This window comes from Notolabrus celidotus, chromosome 5, assembly GCF_009762535.1.
Source record: "Notolabrus celidotus isolate fNotCel1 chromosome 5, fNotCel1.pri, whole genome shotgun sequence".
Taxonomy (NCBI): domain Eukaryota; kingdom Metazoa; phylum Chordata; class Actinopteri; order Labriformes; family Labridae; genus Notolabrus; species Notolabrus celidotus.
In genome coordinates this window covers 19,594,159-19,614,548 of record NC_048276.1, presented here as the reverse complement: position 1 = coordinate 19,614,548, position 20,390 = coordinate 19,594,159, and the positions used below count along the sequence as shown (strand labels likewise).

Below are 20,390 nucleotides of genomic sequence, written 5' to 3'. Positions count from 1 at the left end.
CAAATAAGTTTGTTTTACCTTGTTTTTTTTTACAACCCTTGTGTTCAGTTGGCATCTTGAGTTGTTTTTAAAGACATTTTTTGACGTTATCAGATTGCAGCAGATAATCAGAATCAGAATCGGAAATACTTTTATTTCTACCGTGGGGGAAATTTGGTCAATACGGTTGCTCTAATACGAAATGAAATTAAGAATTTTCAAGTCTTAACAGAAAGTTTGAATGAAATAAGACATAAATACTAGACACAAAAATACAATTGAATACAATTAAAATAACTACACAAACAGCAGAAAATGTAGTTTAGCTATATACCAAAGCGCTGAGAAATAAAAAGTAATAATACACAGAGCAAAGTGGTAAGGGTATTAAAAAACAGTGGGGATATTACACAGAGTATTGCACGGTGTGAAAAGTAGTCGACTTAACAATCTGATATATTTATATAATACTGTTGTAAGAGAGAAAGGAGTGAGGAGTTTTACAGTTCGATCCCCTCAGGCAGGAATCCCTTCCTGTAGCATCATGTGGGAGATAATGTTTTTAAATACCAAAAGGAATGACAAAGAAACACGAAATACAAAAATAACCTAAGCCTGGAGCGAATCCTTTTTTTTTTTTTATTATTTTGAGTTCTGATCATTTTTTTTCCCAATTTCTCACTTTTTCTCAGAAATCTGTCTCAGAATAGATGAATCTGGTGTGCTGCCATCTTGCATAATTACCACAGTGGCATAGATAGGTCAGCAGCTGCTGGTTACAGTAGCATAGTCAGATGATATTCACTTTTTTAAAATTTTACATAATTGACATTGACAGTCTGATTACATTATGAAGAAATATATTTTAAAAACTTTGTAATGAAGTGTTTTTTTTACTGGAGTTGATTTAATTAACAGCTGCATTTAATCTCTACAGACTACTTGTTTAACCCTCCTGTTATGTTCGTTTCTTAGGGACAGCAATAATCTTCCTGGTTCAATTTGACCCGGGGAATATTTAATGATTCAAAAGTGTCAGAACCCAAAAAAATCCCAATTTACATTTTTTAAAACTCTACTTTTTTGAATGTACATTGGATAGTGGTTGGGGTGAAATATGTAACACAGTTGCAATGAAACATTTAGTATTTGACATTTCTGACCCCTTTTAGCCTCCACTTTGACTGCAGGGTCAAATTGACCCACAAACAGTATCTATGTAATATAAACATGCAGGGGGGGTTTCAAATGTGTGAAATGAACCATTTTCATTTTACATGTTGTTCACTTAATTAAGCCAAGCAGAAGAAGTTTCAGAGCAAAAAAATACTTTTAAAATGTTTGTTTTTTGATTTTTGAACTTTAAACTGGGTCAATTTGACCCACAACATAACGGGAGGGTTAAGTTGATCTGTTTGTATAAATATTGATTGAGCTTGCTTTTTCGTCTTCTTTGTCAATGCAGCTGGTCTGTAACGATTACACAATGATTATAATATTCTTGATCCTCTTCTGAAGAATAACTTACTCCTGGTTTGTTCTGATATCCTCTGCATTGTTATCAAAAGTAAGGTAGAAATAATGGTGAAGTAGAACATCCATCACTTCAGTACAGTTTGCATTTAAACATACAGATGTTGTAGTATAACAGTTTTAAGTGGTAGGTGGCACAATGTTGTTCTAAGGGGTGTATAAGTGGTGTTTGAAGTCTGTGTTATCAAGTAATGATCACATCCTTGAACGACATTTTCTATGTTCTTTGTTTTATTTAGAAAGTAACTTGAGCTGTTTTTGTTTCTGCAGGATCAGAAGAGGAGTCTGGTGTGTGAGGACTTAATGCATCCCCATTGTCACGCTGCTACAGGAGCCAGAATGGACAAGCCTCTCATTGCCTAATCGCTCTCCCAGCATCCCCCACTCTCACATGCTAAAAGGCTCTTTTAACTTTGTTTGATCAAGTTAACCGACAAAAAAAATAAAAATATTATAATTAAATCAGGGTAAAATCTCAAAATAAAGCTGGGCCCTTCATATTATTGTTAAACTTAATATTCTGAAGTCTTTGGAGTTGCTGGGGAAAAGACTCACACACCACAAAGAAGAAAAAGTATTTTATTTTTAATAAAAAGAAGAATATTCAAACCATGTGACATCACAAGCTCCCACGCTCCAACGAATGATCCTTGCTTTGGGTTTTTTTTTAGCCCAACTGAAGTGAGATTCCATCCCTGCATTTCTCACCCTATCACACAATAACTTGATTTATCTTAGAGGTACTCAGCTTCATTAGCGTGATCTTGGTCTTCCGTCGAGAAGCTCTTCTCTCCAGCCTACCTCAGCTCAGATTTCTTAACGTGCCTCTCACAGAGGGGCTTTAAAGGTACTGCTGTAGTGATTTATTTTTTTATTTTATTTTATCACAACAATGTAGCTCCCGTAAACTCATCGCAAGTTTAAAAATGGAGAGAAAGTGTAAAGCTCAGCCCCTCGAGCATTCACCGAGGCCGCTGAGCCTGGCATGGGCCTTGTTTTCATTATTTCAAGAATGGCAGCTGTTTTCAACATGTTTGTTTGTGTTCAGGATCATTTCCTGCTTCTTTATTTTTTTCATTTTTATTTTTTCATTTTTCAAAATGAACCAGTTTGACTGAATTATGTGGTCATCATTACAAGCTATTGTCTCGTTCTCTTCATGCTCGACCCCTCGGATCAGTGTAGATTAAACTGGCCTCATCCTGTGCTCCTTTATCCATCACAATGTTGTATCTTAGCACCCCTCCCTCTTGTGCTCCAGCAACTAAAGCTCTTGAAAAATGCTCTACATTGCAGAAATTGAAAAGAAATAAGCGCCTGTATAATTCTATAACTGGATTAAAGCCATGTTAGGTTAGGTAGCCTAAGTTTAAAGTAAGCTTGGTGAGCATTCAAGATGATTTCAAACTGTAATGTGGAGAGCCTGAGACGTATCTCAGGAACAATCAAACACTGGAAAAAATGGGAAGAGTTCAAATTAATTACAGTCAGGATGCTTAAAGGAACAGTGAGGAGTTTTCATGTCCCGTTGATTTTGATGACCCCTTTGGATGAAATCAGTAGTGTTAATTTCCCATGAGCACCACCACCCACTATCTTAAATATGTGCCAAAGTGTGTATTTGTTGTGAGAGTAAATTAAAGGAATACAGATTTTTCCTTTGTACAAGACAACTTTTTGCAGGATGAGCTCTGAGGTCATGTTTGATTTGGAGCTACATTCAATTATTAACTGTAACGTAACAACGACAAAACTTTGTCCTCTCTGATTTAGTACTGTTAGTGAGCTTACAAAGGTGACCAATTTGACCTTCTTTGTCACATCGGCAGTGTCACAATGTGTGCTGTGGTATCCCAATGACTATCAGATCAAAGTAAATATGCACACAGTTTAACCCTTGTGTTCTCAAAGAGCAGTGAAGCATTCATTCAGTTCTTAATGCAGAAACTTTTGGGTGAGTGCTGACAAATCTACTCGGTTTTCTTTGCGTAAAGTCCAACCCAAACACAGGCACCAAAATTAAGTTTAAAGAAGTTGACATCTGATAATCTGATTGTACTCTGTAGGTCATAAAAAAGCAGGGTAAATCTAGTGTCAGACTGAGACTATTTTAAATCAAACAAAACCTCCTCACTGTGCCTTTAAAGTGTGGATGTCTCTGCTTTTTGATCCAACAGCACTTGAAAAATATCCATCTTTAATCACAAATTACTTAGTCTTTTTTCATTTAGATTTATTGTTTAAAAAAGTAAACCATCTCTCAAAAGTAAAAGGACCGAACTAAATATCTTCTTTTTCCTTATATTGTGATCTGCCATTCAGGCAGACTGACTAAAAGAAATTAAGACATTTTTTTTATGTTTTTGCACAATTCCTCTGAACTCTTAAACTAAGCAGATTAAAGTTCACTGACTAAATAATCTCAGATCAGAGACTTATTTGTAGCATGGATTTTCCTTAAAAGTTCAAATGTGAAAGCAGCCAGCCTTCAAAAAAAGTTTACCATAGTGCCACCAGCAGACATCAAGCTAATGGTAGATTCAATGTAACCTGTAGCACTTCCTAATAAGGGCCTCATACGTGCCTTATTCATTCAGACCTTAAATAATCCTGAATGAGGAACCTCCCAACTCTTTAAGCTCTTACCTGTTGAACCAAAGACGCAAACTCTTGAACTAAGTGAACTTAAAGCATTGTGCCTTTTGCCCTGTGCAACCCTTTTTACTTCAATCTTAGAATCAAATATGCTCTCAATGATGTGCCAGTGGAAATCAGGACTTACAGTTATGGACAATCATGCAGAAGTATTCACCTGCAGCCTCTTGTATTAATACCTCACTATGAATGTGTCAACATAGCGTCCCTCCACTTAATTTTCAGGGTTCCCTCTTTTACTCTTCTCTGTGCCTGAACTGTTTCAGAGACTGAGATGGAAATGACTGAAAAATAAGCAGCACTTTGGCTTTAGCTGATTTTTTAAAAATAGATAAACAAACATAAAACTTATAGTATTAATCAAAAACAAGCCCAAACCATCAGCACATGCAGAATAGCATCCAGTGATGCCACAGAATATCTGATGTGATTTAATCCTGTTCAAGATCTTTCTCTTTGTGTTGTTTTTGTGTTTTGTAATGTTTTGTAAGAATAATGAGCTGAAACTGCCTTTTTCTATGAGTAAAAAAAATTCCCTCCTGAACTGTAAGGGATGAGTCAGTATATTTTGGATACTTTGTGTACAAAAAGAGAACAACAAGAGAAACAGAAATGAAATAGTGTTGTATTTTATATATAATAGAACATTTCAATATAGTGACATGTCACTAATATATTTATTTACTAATATATTTATCCATTTTGTCCAGGTTTGAAAGAGTGCTGTCTGTATAGACTGAATGTTTCTATATGGAAACTGAGCAGTGCCATCACAGATGTATCAACCTGTCTTCATTCCAATTATATGCAAATAAATTATTTTGAAATAAAAACTCACTGCTGGTTTATTTTTTTTCAGTGTTTGGAAAGTTGTCTTGACCTTTTTCGTCTTCTGCCAGTGTTGTTAAATGAATAACTCAACTTTGTTTAGCCCTCGTAATTTCAAAACAGTGTCCTTTATCTTGGTAAGCAAAACCAAGTCGGTCCCAAAGAAACCTTTAAGACACATCAGATTTGACCTCCTGTGAGGAACTTTGTGTTTGTGTTGATTTGATTAGTGCCCCAAGTGGACAAAACAGTTCCTCTTATTTGTTTACCGATCACTTCCTTGCATCTCTGCTTCCTTTTATCATCAAAATGTACCAAGTTGCTGTGAGAACTGTCATCAAAGGCTAGTTTGGCAGTGGGCTGATATTCAATTTATTTAATACCTATCCTGCTTCAACATCTACAGGCTATTAAAGTGCCAAATACAGATAACCACTCTGGTTGCTGATGGTCTGTTTTGCTTTTGTAGCTCACACAGAGGCATTAGTTTTAATTTGAGTCTGTTTCAATGCCAGCTAGAATTCCCAACAGGAGCTAAGAAACTGAATAATCAAAGCACTGTTCGATAACTATGCTCAAGGCACAATCTAGACATTGTAAACTGCATTATTTAGACAGTAAAAGGGAAAAAACACTTTTTTCTTTGCTTTTATCTCACAAAGTACAATCAAAATCTTTTGTAAATACAACACAGATGATCAAGTAAACTTGGTGCGGTGTGTGTGTGTGTGTGTGTCTCTGAGAGAGAGAGAGACAATTTGTGGGGGCTCGCAGACGAACTCTGTGAACCCTGTGGTAGAGGACATGAAGTTGAATAGCCCCCTAACATATCTGAAAAGTCGTGTATACAGGCCTGGTAAAAACTTTGATATTTGAATGGTGTTGGACTTAGGCGTAAACGTTGTTGCTCAATAGCACCCCCTAGCACACGTTTTCAGCAAGGTACAAAAGGCAACAATTTCCATAAGGAGCTCCCTGTTTTTACAGATTTTACAAAATGTTGGATTTAGTTCACAAGCTTTTAACCCTCCTGTTATGTTTGTTTCTCTGGAACAGCAATAATGTTCCTGGTTCAATTTGACCAGTGGCATATTCAATTATCCAAAAGTGTTAGAACCCAAAAAAAATCCCATTACAAATTTCCAACTTAAGCGAACAGAACCAGAACCAACTTAAGCAAACATAACCAGGACCAAGCACAAGCAAACAGAACCAGAACCGGAACCAAACTCAAGCTAACAGAACCAGAATCAAACTCAAGCTAACAGAACCAGAACCAACTTAAGCAAACAGAACCAGAACCAAGTACAAGAAAACAGAACCAAAACCAGAACCAAACTCAAGCTAACAGAACCAGAATCAAACTCAAGCTAACAGAACCAGAACCAACTTATGCATACAGAACCAGAACCAAACTCAAGTAAACAGATCCAGAACCAAACTCAAGCTAACAGATCCAGAACCAAATTAAGCAAACAGAACCAGAACCAAACTCAAGCAAACAGAACCAAACAGAACCAAACTCAAGCAAACAGAATCAGCACAAAGCTCAAGCAAACATTATTAATGTCCTCAGTGCAGGTTGGCATTAAGAAAAATCAGATGCCTCGGCTTGGATGGGCTGATCCGATTTCTCCTCTCAGTGAGTATTTGCCCTGTCTTCGTGAAGACTCTCAGGAGGAACAGATGTAGCCACGATACACAGCCTCTTCTGATTCACTATAAAGCATCAGCTCTCAGAGCCATAGCTTTTGATCATGAAACATCACTACCCTGCTGAGAGTCCACTCAATGTGGGTGGAGTTTGCCCACGGGAACAGAGAAGGTTCCCGTCAAAAGTTATGCCAACACCTGCATTCTCGCACTTAACAGATGAGGTCAAGAGATAGGGAGAGGGTGTGTGTGTGTGTGTATGTGTGTGTGTGTGGGTACGTGATTGGGGTGAAATGTGTAACACAGTTGCAAAGAAACAATTAGTATTTGAATCTTCTAACTCCTTTTAGCCTCCACTTTGACTGTCCAACTGACCCACGAACAGTATCTATGTAATATAAACATGCAGGGGGGGTTGCAAATATGTGAAAGGAACCATTTCTATGTAATATGTTGATTATGCTAATTAAGGCAAGTACAAGAAGTTTCATACTGAAAAAACACTTTTAACATTTTTTTTTTAATTTTTGAACTTTGAAAAGGGTCAATCTGACCCTGAACATAACAGGAGGGTTAATGTACTGTACATTGGAAAGCCCTAAATATAAATACAATAGTTTTACATGACATAGATTTTTGTTTATTTGATTTTAAATTTTGGATTTTTTTTAAGTTATCAAGTGATGTTGATAAATTAACACGACACCTCTTCTGTCACATGCTGCCCAGATTTTTACGCTGCATTTAGCTGGTTTGGAAGGCATATATTGCCTAAAATAGACTTTAAAAAGGGTCAATTTCACCCGCAACATAACAGGGGGTTAAATGGTTCCAGGTTTGCCTGTCTGACAGGCGGCAGGCAGTAATCTTGGGATCTACTCGTTCTGAGTTTGCAATGATAACCAATGGTGTTTCACAAAGGTCCAGTACCTTTGTATATTTATATCAATAATGTAATTCCTCTTCTAATGAATTGCCATGCACATTTCTCTGCGGATGACTAGGTTTTGCATTACACTGCAGACTCTGCTCAGCAGGCTGAAGACAACTGGAGTGTTCTTTTAATGTTTCATAGTCTGCTCTTATGCTTAAACTTGTTTTTAACACTCATAAAAGTGTAAACAGTTCCTTTGTACTTCTACTATGCAAGCAATCAATATTGAGAGAGTGAAAGAACAGAAGTGTCTTAGTTTATAGATAGATGATACACTCTCATTCAAATATCACAATACCATCTAACCAACAAACTATATTAAAAAAAAGTTTTTTTTCCTTTTAAATCCACACAAAACTACCTTTCCAATGCTGTGTATGAAACTGATTGTTGAAGCTCTTTCTCTCTCTGTTTTTGATTATGGGATTTACATGCATGCTTCTGCATCTGCTCCTAAACCTCTACATGCTGTTTACAACTTCACTATCAGGTTTCTTACAGGTGATCCTTACAACACTCATCATTGTACCTTTTATAGAAATGCTGGGTGGTCCTTTCTGGGTGAGAGACATCGGCATCTGAGTGTGTTTATCTGTAAGGCCATTACAGATACAGGGAATTTGCCACACATATCATATCTGCTAGCTTGGTCATCTGGGTCGTACCAATCACGGTCTAGTGACTGTCTCTTACTGCAAGTTCTTCGAGTTTGTACTGAGCTTGGTGGATCAGCTTTTAGTTTTTATGCATCATCTGCTTGAATTTCTTTGAAAAGCACTTAAAAAATTCCCCTCGGTATGTTTAAATCCTTGAAAGAATCATGCTACGTCAGTTTGTACCTGTGCTAGCTGATTGTTTTCTAACTTGTATTTTACATAGTGTTTTTGATCTGTTTTTTTTTTCTCGCTCAACATCATTTAAATGAGGACCAGCCCACAATGGTTTACTAGTTTAAATAAAGGTCATAATAAATTGTAAGTGTGCATAGGTTAGTGACCTGTCCAGGGTGTACCTCTGCCCCTCACTCAAGACAGCTGGGATTGGCTCCAGGCATCTAACCCTGAATCAGGTAAATTGTCTGTCATTGAAAAATAGGTATAATTGAACCTTGTAGTAAATCATTCATACTAGTGTTATATCTTTGAGTGTTTGTGTAATGTATTGTCAAACTGACTCGTGTAAAAGAGAAAAGAAAACAAAGGGGGACATCACTCAGACTGTATTGCTCTATGTTTTATACAGTTTATTGTGTTGCTCTGACAGAACTGAGCTCCTTTTGGAGCCAGCCTCAAGTGGCCATGCAAGGAACTGCAGTTTTTGAGCTTCTTTTCACAGTCCCACCTGTTGCAGCTTGGTATACACATAACAGTGGTGCAAATCTTCTCATCCAACTATTTGCAAGACAACATAATTTTTTTTGACTTTTTAAATGCTCCCTTCAAACATAACCCCCCCATCAAAACACAATTGAGCTCCAGCTTCTTTATTTCTCCTACAATCTACAGCAAACTTGAAACATACCTGATAGCACTTTCAGCCTCACATGATGATTATCAACCCTCTTAAACAATGTAGTAAAGGGGGTTGTAATTGATCTGAAATGTACAGCCATATATAAAAATATAAGTGTGTTTAAGCAGCAGCAGATGGATGATCAGTAGAAGGCTTTGGCCTGACCCTCAGGTGTCAACACGGTGAGGTTACCTCTGGCGTCTTGGTCCTTCTCAATGGCCTCAAAGAGAGACTTGAAGTTTCCTGCCCCAAAGCCCTACAGGGAGGACAAACACACACAAATACACACACAGATGGCTAATTACCCAGAGATCTACCTTCTCCGTGTCATTTGTTATGGCCGTGGGGATCTTCATTCAGACACTGCTCAAGGTGTTAAACTCTTTGAAGTGGGATAGAAAGTCTAACTGAGGGGCTCGCAGATTAATGATGTAAATATTTTCATAGGTAATCAAAAGATCAAGTGTTAGTGGTCGCTATAGGAGACTCTTTGCTGTGGTTCAGAGTCAGTTTCTCACTTTCATGCTTTGTATTCACATGTAAAGACTCAGAGAAACGCTGCAGTGACATGATGTGCCTGTCTTGACAAGAGGAATGTTATAAATTAAGTGCTACAGGGTGGAAACCAATCCAGAGATCCCCCTCACAGTGAAGCCTTTTAATCTGTGTCTGTGATAGATTTACTGAACTTTTACAAGTGGGCTGCTCTTACACTGCTCGCTCTGGGTGGGAGCTGGAAACAGGTGTTCAGGCGGCTATACTTTTGCTTTTTAAAGGTGTTGAAGGTATACAGAAGCACATGCCTGTAAATCTCATCACAAAGACTAAACCAGCCGTTTTTCCAACTGATCTCCAAAACTTACAAAGTGGTTGTTCCGCTGAATGACCTCCAGGAAAAGCGTTGGCCTGTCCTGCACAGGTTTGGTGAAGATTTGGAGGAGGTAACCCTTGTCGTCAAAATCGACTAAGATTTTTAACTCCTGGAAAAAAAACACAGGAGGTTTTGTATTTAAGAACACAAGAAGCAAATGCTTTCAGGTCTGCAGAATTAACACGTCTCCTCACCTGTAAACGGTCGAGGTCCTCCTTCACCTTGATCTTGGCGGATCTGAGTTTCTCCCGCAGGCTAGTGTAGTATGTGTCAGGAGCTGAGAGGAACTCCATCCCCCGGGCTCGCAGGTTCACTATCTGTTTTATGACAAAAAAAGGGAACATATGAGAATCTAATACTTGCCTTTGCTTGCAGTTTTGTGGAAGCTGTTAAAAGATGAAGCTAAAGTCTATAGATTAACACTGAATGTAATGAAATGCAGGACACTTACAGCTTGAATGATGTTTGACGTGTTGAGAGCGATGTGCTGAACACCTGGTCCTCCGTTATAGTCCACATATTCCTGTGATGAGGGAGATCCATGTTTTAAATACATCAAATCAGGGCTGTAAAACTGTAATTTATTAATCCCCCCCGGTTCAAGTTTAAATGTAGACAGTATAAATAACATTTTAAAACTGTTTTTCTGAGCTGCTGGGAAGCACTGTGATAAACTGTGATGAGCCGAAAGTGCTACAGAGAGAGTAAAACAGTGTGTCGCACCTGGATCTGTGACTTCTTCTTCCCTGCGGCAGGTTCATTGATGGGCATTTTAATGGTCTCTTCATAGTTGGTCACCACTATGGACCTCAGTGCGCTGTAATGTGTGTGGATTTGTTTGTCGTCTATTGACCAGAACCGATGGAACATCAAACACTTTTGATACCTGGAGATTTGAAGGACAAGAAGAAAAAAAAAATATATATATATACATGGAATTAAAGAATTACAGCTAATTTCTTCTTGTTTGTATTGCAGATACCACCTCTTATTATATGTGCACAAACATTTCACCTTGTGATGGAGGTGAAGGGACCATCAGCAGAGTATTTACTTGTCCTTTTACCCCATGTGTCCCCTATGTGTGTACAAGTGTGTCTACTGTGTGTGTACGAGTGTGTCCACACTGTGTCTACAGGAGTGTGTACGTGCGCTCAGACAGGAGTCTTACCAGTCTGTAACTGGCACCATTTCATCATCTGGCTGGTTTCCCACTATGTGATCGATGAAGTTCAAACCTCCTGCTGGACTAAAAAGAAAAGAAGCAATAGTCATACATTACATGGGTACTTTTCCATAACAGTTAAGCATGACGTGTTTTAGTGTGTGGTACCTTAACAAATGTGAACCCCAATCAAACTCTATTCATTCACTATTAAACATGAAGATTAGACTCATTTCTATAGATCGGGAAGAGGCCTGATGCCTATGAGGCATTCAAACAGGTGATCAGAGACACTTTGATGTTCTTGAAATAAGAAATGATGAGATTTGATATTTATCTGTGAGGCAGATTATTCAAAATATGGATGTGTTTAATCATTTCCTTGGTTACCAGTTGAAAATGTATGTATCCTCTGTTCTCCTGGTGATCACTGATGTTGTCTGTATTTTGAGAGATTTTGTAGGATTGTTTTACTGCATTTCATTTCCCTCTTAATTGGAAAATGTAACATGTTTAATAAATATCATATTAATGTGTCCTGAAAATTGACTCAATTAGTTGATAAACAAGATCATCGTAATGCCTTGGTTTAGTTTTATGGGTTTAAATCTGGAAATTAAGCATGTGTCATAACTGTAATTTATTATTCTCCAAACTAAGCAAAGTCATCAAACGTGGACCAAGATACTAAACATAGTGTTCAGACATTTAGAGTAAAACTTTCTCAAAGTTTGTGAGCTCAAATAAGATCTATATAGTATCTCCCAAAGGAAGTAACGCCTCTCTATAAGTTGTGTAAGTTTAGTCAAAGAATGTAAACTATGATAAGTTATGGTGCAAATGCACCACTAGTGGCTTTGCCACCAATTACAAATCAGTATAAATGCGTGTTTTGGTGCAGTTAAATCTAATGGACTCACAGTGTGGCTAACAGAGGGTCTCTGAACAGAGGTTCTTTGTGTCCCGGCAGGAACAGGCCTTTGTACGGACTGAGGTACTCAATGAGCGTGTGTGTTGTATCTCCATACTGCAGACAAAACATGAAACCAACATTATAAACCTTTTTGCAGCTTCTATATGATGATATCAAATGTGCATCTTTGCTTTCTGTACCGTTTGGACCACAGCATACTTGACTCTCCCATAGCTGTCCTGCTCCACCCACGGCTCCTTCACCACCTCAGCTCCTCGCTCCCTCGCTGTCTGTCAGACAAGAAGAGTTCAGTTAAAACAGAAGCTTTTGAAAAGTGTTTGAAGACAGCTCCTTGACGACCTCCAGTGGCTGAAGACAGAACATCTTTTCTTCCTCCACCTGCTGTGATACGTTGCTGTATTATGTAACTTAGTTGTTGTTGCTGTCTTGGGTTAAGTCAGTGCAGGTTTTGTGACTCTGCAGCCTCCTAACTGTCAACATAGAGTTCATCCAAAGCTGTGTCTGACCTTGACCAGAGTAAAGAGTTCAAATGAGGCACCAAACATCAAAGCTGCTGTCACTCCACCTGCATGTTTGCCTCTGTTACAACACACACTGAGTGCACCACACACACACATTCACAACACATCTAAGGGTATTGTGCGATAATAAGAATCAGGTTCTATTTGTTAAGTTATATTTAATTTAATTTAATCAACGTTAGTAGAAGTTATTCAATTTGAATCCACTGTTATTTCTATTAAATCTATTCTATAAATAACTAAGTAAATTTACTCCACCACAAACTTACATTTAATACACTAAGCTGTTCATACTTGGCTTTTTATATTTTAAATCACTTAATGTACTGCCAGTTTGAAGATATCTTCTTTAAAACACAATCATTTTTATTGTACCATTATAGGTAAACATTAGACTTTATTGATCTACTGAGATGATGAACACATGAACCAATGTGTATTTGTGCATACCGCAGAACAGTTTCTGGACTGGCCTTTGTGCATATTAAAAGTTAGTACTTTCATACACTAGATATATTTGGATGTGGATTCTTTGTACTTTTATTTTTGGAAGACAAAATGCTCAGAATAAGGTTACACTTTAGTACGATGGAAAAAATTAAGATTTGGAGAAGAAACACCATGTTATTTTAACCAAGAAATAGATTAACTTAAGTCAGTCATTATGACATATTTATTATAAAATTACAACTTTAATTTAATGAATTTGTTCTTTGAAATCTTGTAAATGTATTTCATGTGTTAATTTTATTTTCAAATGTTCCTTTTTTTTGTAAATATAATTTTTTTACCTGTAAGTTTATTGCATAAAATTAAGACTTATTTTTGTAGAATTACTATTTAATTCTTGTAAATTTACAACTTTGTTCACCAAATCTAAATTCTTCTTAAATTCTTGATTCAGCCCTAATCCACTGTCGAGTACATATCATGAGACACTTTTTTTTTTTTTTTTTTTTTTTTAATAGATTAAAGATACCATAGGAATATCTAGCCATATCGAGAGATCAAATTTTAGACTAAATCGTCCCTTACTCAGCCCTCTTGTCAGTGAAGAGATGGTGGCACAAAAAGCTGCTAAGATGCATGATAAGAACGATCCTCAATTTGTTTTTACCATCAAAATGTCTATGAGTAAAAAAAAGTTGTAAGTGCTCAACAACCAATCTCTCCTCTGTTTTACAACCGCAGCCTTGTTGGTCTTTGCTACGGTAGAAACATGGCAGTGTAAAATGGTGGCCTCCATGGTATAAGACTTGCTCCCTAGGTAAGTATAAAAGGCTCATTCTAAGTAAGCAAAAACCAAACGTTTAAATGAATATTCTGGTGATTATACACTAAGTTCATCATATTTATAAATATTATATTAAATTTCTACCAAGTTTATTGTTAAATGCTGCATAACACATCACACTGTACCTTTAAATTATGTAACATTGTATTTTCAAATGTCTTAATTGTTTTTGCAACAGTTTGATATTACACTCTAAAAATATTCCACTATATCTTTAACCACTGTTCATACATACACAGCTTTGAGCTTATGAGCACAGTTCAGTTAGTCCTCAAGGCAACAGGAGCTGGTTAAACGACCAGGAGCAGTACAGAGGACTGATAGAGAGCTTCATCACGTGGTGCGACAGCAATCATCTGAAGCTCAACATCAGCAAGACTAAGGAGCTGGTGGTGAGCTACCGGAGGAACAGGAGGCCCCCAGCCCCAGTCCTCATCCAGGGGGAGGAAGTGGAGAGGGTGGACTCATACAAGTACCTTGGGGTCCAAATAAACAATAAACTGGACTGGTCCACCAACTCTGATGCCATCTACAGGAAGGGACAGAGCAGACTGTTCTTCCTGAGGAGACTCAGGTCCTTCAGTGTCTGCAGCAGGCTTCTGAAGACCTTCTATCAGTCTGTGGTGGCCAGTGCTCTCTTCTTTGCTGTGGCGTGCTGGGGTGGAGGTATCAAGACGGGTGAGGCCAGCAAGCTCAACAAGCTGGTAAAGAAGGCCCGCTCTGTGGTTGGCCTAGAACTGGACAGTCTGGAGTCAGTGGCTGAGAGGAGGTTGATGGACAAACTGCGAGCCATCCTGGACAACCCCTCTCACCCTCTCCATGATGAGCTGTGGCTGATGGGGAGCTCGTTCAGTCAGCGCATCATTCCACCACGGTGCAAGACTGAACGCTTCAGGCGCTCCTTTGTGCCCACCGCCATCAGACTGTTGAACAGTAATGGAGGCCACAGACTGCACCATGCTAATATACTGTATTATATAATTATCTGCTATATTATATTTTGTTAAATTACATTACTATTCTAAGTACAACCCATGGTCATATTACATACAAATATTCTTTCTATTTATTGCTTAATTTGTCATTACCAACCATAATCACACCATGTCAACCTGTCACTACTGAAACATTTTTTTTATTTTTTATTTTTTATTTTTTTTGATACTGCCTGTAATTACTGCTATTTAATTTAAATTCCATTTGTAACATTGTATATATCTTAATTGTACTCTAGCTCTATTTATCTATTTTATTTTTACTTATTTTTATTTTTATTTTTATTTTATTTTTTATTTTATTTTATATTATTTTGTTTTATTTGTGTTTTATTTTTATTTTGTACTTATTTTGTACTTATTTTGTACTTATTTTGTACTTATTTTGTACTTATTGAAACTTCTTTCTTGATTGTACTTATGTCTGGGTTGCTGTAACAACTGAATTTCCCCCCCGGGGGATCAATAAAGTAATATCTTATCTTATCTTATCTTGAAGTTCTTCAAGGCATTCACCTTATTATAAGATTATTAGATAAACCATTTTAAAACACTATCAAACACACTTGCCATAACTTAAACCAAATACATAGAGGTTTGTAGAGTTCTACTTTTATATATCAGATACATTGTTCTGAATTGTTGCATCTTGTTTGCTGACAATTCACTTCAAACTGTGTTTGAAACCCCAGGCTCATCTACACAACACACAGGACCTTGTCTTCATAGTCACCTTGATTAAGTAGTCACAGTCCTCCACCTGGAAGGCGATGTCTTTGACCCCATCACCATGTCTGATCAAGTGTTCTCCCATCTCTGAGAAAAGACAAAACATGATCCACCTTTTTTAATGTGATATTCCTAATATTTCATTTATCTTAAAGTCACATGGTTCTGATGAGAAATCTTGACTCGCCTTCGTTTCCAGGGTTGAGCGGAGATTGAAACACAAATATGATCTGTGAGGAGGAAAGGAGATGAGGATTATGATGTGTTTGATCATGGATCTCAAGTGTTAATTTAATCACTGCAGTCTTCATACCTTGTCCTGTCTGATGACATGAGACACCACCTCTCTGCTGCCCGTCTCCAATCCCTTATAGGCCAGAGGCTCAAATCCCATTTTACCACAGTAGAAAGAAGCTGCCTGCAAAGTGATCACACTCTATGATGAACTTTAACAGATTTAGAAACATTCAGAGTTGAAAGAGTTTCCTGCCAAAAAAAGTATCGACTGTGGATTACACAACTCTGACTGAACCGGAGGCATCGAAGGCCCTGAACAAGTCTGTGTAACAGGTATGTCTTTAGATGAAATTAAGTCAGACTAAAGGTGGTTTCTACTCTGTGAGCTTAATTTGACTTTATTCAGTCATGCATATTAAGAGTTATTAAAGTAACATATCTGAATTCATTCCTCTGGTAATTGATTGTTTCATTGTTTTGTCGATTAAAAGAATACCCATCATGTTTTTGTCAAAGTTCACAAAGCAGCCAACACTCCAAAACATGAAATTTAGAATCATTCATGACTAAGATAGGCTGCAGCTCTTAATATTTCAAAATCTGGAACCTCTTTCAGAAATCTATGTCCCTGTGTTGACTGTCAGAATAATGCAGTAGTCAGGGTTAAGTAGTTACATACTGGCTGTAATTAATATCAAAAAATTGTAAATTGACAGTAACTTGGGTATTCTCCTCAGCCTCTTAAAACTCAAGCCCCTCTCTCTTTTAAGTCTGAAACGATCTGACACTGAAGGTTGTTGCACAATAAGTCTAAAATCTTAAAAATATATATCCTCCCGATTGAATTTTGAACAATGTGAAAAGGATAGACAAGTCAACTTTAGTCTTAAGTCAGGGTTTGGACACTGACCTGTTTGGCATTGCCGACCCAGAAGGTGACATGATGAAACCTGACAAACTTTCCCCTCTCATGCTGAAAGAACAAAGTACAGCAGAAGAAATACAATGACTACAAGTACAAATCTAAACAAAAGGCACAAAAGTTTAAACAGTGCTATACAGCTGTGAAACACAGTAGCTTTAATTAGTGTTTTTTGGGTTTCAGATGCTTGAATGATTATATCTAACTGACTATCTAACCGAATGTTATATATAAACGTATATTAGTTTAGAAGTGTTGATTTATTCCTACAACATGCAGCCTCTTTGGCAGGATTTGAGTCTTCTACTGCAGAGTCTACAGACTTTTTATCTCATCAAACTACATCACACATCACAGAGACCTGTCCAAAAATACAGCAGTCTTCAGAGGCAGTTTAAATCTCACCTTCTCCCCTTTATCTGTGTAGGATGTCTAAAACAAAAGAACAGACAGGAGTCATTATTCTTATCAACTCTGCAACAATTATCTCTACAGTTAGTGTGCTGTAAAATGTAGAATTTCCCACAGCGGGGTCCGTGCTCATCATGTTTCTGATAACAGTGAACTCACCATGCTGTGATTGTAGATGGGCCACGGTTCACAGAAGAGAGGGATTAAAAATCAGAGTCTGACCGGACAGTTTTACAGATAAGTACTGACCTAATGACCATCTGTGATTGGTCCCTTAGGATCTACACCCACCTGTCCGCCTCCCGGCGCCCTGCTGCACTTATGCAAAAAAAAGTTCATTCAGCCTGGGTCCAGTGTTCAGTCAGTCCTCTGTCACCATAGTAACACTGTTACATTAACCTGAGTTATGGGGATTTTAAAAAATGTCATCTAACCTTTATGTAACCAGAAAGTCCTTTGAGTTATAAATATATTTTAGGGGGGACATAATAGTAGAATCATGGGTGATTTTCCTAAAATACTGAGCATACCTCTCATGTGCAAAAGTAGTTATCTTAGCTGAATAGCTCTTAGTTTTTCATTGAATCATTTTTGTATTTATTTTTCATGTATTTTTCCTTTATTAGATAGGAAAGCTGAAGAGAGAAACATGTGGAAGTAGAGAGTTGGGGGGGGGGGGGGGGGGGGGGGGCATGCAACAAAGGTTGGTGGTTGGGAGTCAGACCACTATAACATGGACTATTAACTCTGTCTAGCGGAATGCTCTTAAACTGCTGAGCTAAACTGGCACCCTAAAGCTCTTGATTTCAGTATATTACATTCTCATAGCAGCTTAAAGAAAATGTAAGAATCCAGCAAACTTAGATTAGATAGAGGTTTAGATAGAGGCTTAAAAAATAAGAGACAATCCTGTTTAACATAATTTCTTCTCTAGTTTCTGTTCTCACCAGCAGAGGGAGCAATATCGCCTGATTCAAACTTTCAGAACACAAAAAATTATGTACTATGATGTCAATAAGTAAGACCCGATTTTCTACTTAAGTGAACTGATTTGGAATAGTTCCTGAGTTACATATTATTTAGGTCATGAAAACCAATTATTTCTTATAAAGCACTTTAATTTTAAATTTAGTAAAAACAAAGCTATCATGATTTTTGAAGCTTTCACAACTTCTTCACTGTCCTGAATCGTGAATAAAGGTCATCACAATGCCTGGCTAACTCACAAAATGTATAACTGTTGCATAACTGAACATATACACGTTTCGACTGTCTCTGAGGTCATAAAAACATAACTGTCATAACTGAGAGGTCATATTTTGCATTGCTGTGTAGGGAAACGTGAGAGGACAGCCGCAAACACAACGGTGAGGTGAGGGGCTGTGGGCCCGTTGACTGATATCAGAGAGCATGTAAGGTCAAGTCCAGACTGCTTCACTCAAGGCCGAAGAACCAAAACAATGTCAGGGCCCAGCAACAGTCACTAATGCAAACGTCATGTGCAGAGCAGATGTATGTGTGCTGGCTGCTGTCTGCTTCAGAGAGCTGCAGGAGAAATAAAGGGCTGATGCAGTTAGCTGTTCTGCAATAAGTCTGTGGTGACAAGAAGTGGTCAGACAAGAGCTGCAAAAACAGTCATTTCTTAATTGATTGATCAATCAATTTGGATTTGATTTTGAAAAATAGTCTACACAAGTCACCAGAGTCTCTTGTAATAATTGAATAGTGCTTGTTCTTGTCCAACAACAGATGTCAATATACTTTTGACTGATTGATTCAATTATTGTGTCATGCATTAACAACATGAGAAAGGTTGGTGTTACGCACAAGAGGCGCATACAGGACAATTCAACAGTAATTTAAGGTTAGCCATTAGACTTACTCAAGGCCACAAAGAAGTTTATCGGTTCACAATGTTTCAACCCACTGGTCTTCATCAGATGACATTTTTTTGGATGATGGAGGCCTGACAAATACAGGAGCAAATAAGCTACCGGCACACAATAAATATGCAAAATGGAAATTTATGGGCGAATGTCATAAAATTATCGAACCACTTATTGGAAAAAAAAGGGAAGCAGAAGTAGCCATGTATGTTACAAATGATAAGATTAAGGAAATAAAAAATCCTGACTTCTCTCATGGGCTGTAGACAAAAATGGCCAACTTAAAAGTGGCCTGCATTTCAAGCTGTCATCATCAGTACACTAAAGCATTTCGAGATTTTGAACATGCATTTCATTTCATCTAATCGTTACAGTTTGGGATCTCACAATCAGTGCTGTTTGAGCATTGAGAGCTACAGACTGTCTGGATTTGCATACAATCAGCCCTTATAACACATTCTGAACAATATACTGAAACCTTAAAAATGTTGCTCTCTTTAAAAAAAAATCTATTACCTTTATTACTGCAAGTCAATTCTCAATATGTTTCAGGGGCAGCAAATCCTGGACTATATTTATTCCAATGTGGCGAAAAACTGTTTATCTTTAAATAAAAAATATGTTATAAAGGATGCCTGAAATTTTTTTTAACCATTGTTACTAAATTATACTCATCATGCTCAACCACATATTCATAAACAGGTGTCCATACACATCATATTCAAAAAAAAATATTTTCTGAATTCTGTTGATGTAATAACTGTTTTTATATGAATTATTATTTTTTTGTATTCTTATTTTTTATTTTTCTATTGTCTTTATATGTGTCAATTTAGTATTTTTCAATTCATTATTGATTTTAGAACACTATTAGGGTGGAGGCTTCAAAGCTTCAAATAAGCTCTCTGAGTTTTCTGCCTCTTCCTGCACAGTACATTATTCATCTTTGCTCTTTTTTTGTTCTTCAATTTATTTTAATTGTGCAAATAAATAAACATAAACATATTGTCATTGGTTATTTTTAATTTTAGTTCACCATTTTTATTCATAACATGTATTGTTGAGCCTATTTAAGAAACGAGAACTAAATAAAATGGATATATCTTTAAGGTTGGCTGTTCCTCAGTGTGTCTGTGCGCACGTACTTTCCTCGGTTTGTGTGCTCCCAGTTTGTGCCGCGCTGTGATTTTCTATTGGTGCGCTCTCAGAGTTCTGTGGCCCATGATTGGCTGAGCTGTGGGTGTGTAAGAGTCACTCTCTTGACTGTTGTAGAATCTAATAGGCCACTATGGTTCTTTAGCGTCATTGGCCTTCAATGTTCAGTTTGCTGC

At 37.3% G+C, this 20,390-nt stretch overlaps 2 protein-coding genes across 5 annotated transcripts in view; one reads left to right on the top strand and one right to left on the bottom strand.

Annotated features, from left to right (window-relative positions):
* LOC117813401 (E3 ubiquitin-protein ligase RNF43) overlaps positions 1-5,004 on the top strand; it is a 143,945-nt gene extending 138,941 nt beyond the window's left edge. The window contains exon 9 of the mRNA XM_034684588.1: positions 1,783-5,004. Coding sequence (XP_034540479.1) covers positions 1,783-1,808 — 26 coding nt within the window. The 3' untranslated portion in view covers positions 1,809-5,004. The remainder of the gene's footprint in view (positions 1-1,782) is intronic.
* A 3,806-nt stretch (positions 5,005-8,810) lies between these two features.
* hpda (4-hydroxyphenylpyruvate dioxygenase a) lies at positions 8,811-19,678 on the bottom strand. Of its 4 annotated transcripts, XM_034683091.1 has the most exons (16): positions 19,576-19,678; positions 19,056-19,139; positions 17,333-17,336; positions 17,168-17,194; positions 16,751-16,813; positions 15,917-16,021; positions 15,791-15,833; positions 15,608-15,690; positions 12,244-12,333; positions 12,051-12,157; positions 11,137-11,214; positions 10,689-10,851; positions 10,417-10,488; positions 10,160-10,282; positions 9,958-10,074; positions 8,811-9,350 (listed from the first exon to the last, which is right to left on the bottom strand). In XM_034683091.1, the coding sequence occupies exons 3-16, from the start codon at positions 17,333-17,335 to the stop codon at positions 9,237-9,239; spliced, it is 1,188 nt and encodes a 395-aa protein (XP_034538982.1). In that variant the 5' UTR covers position 17,336; positions 19,056-19,139; positions 19,576-19,678; the 3' UTR covers positions 8,811-9,236. The 4 variants fall into 4 exon arrangements, with proteins under 4 accessions (XP_034538982.1, XP_034538983.1, XP_034538981.1 ...); XM_034683092.1 differs by lacking the exon at positions 17,333-17,336; XM_034683090.1 differs by lacking the exons at positions 19,056-19,139; positions 19,576-19,678 and adding an exon at positions 17,465-17,727.
* Positions 19,679-20,390: the final 712 nt, after the last annotated feature.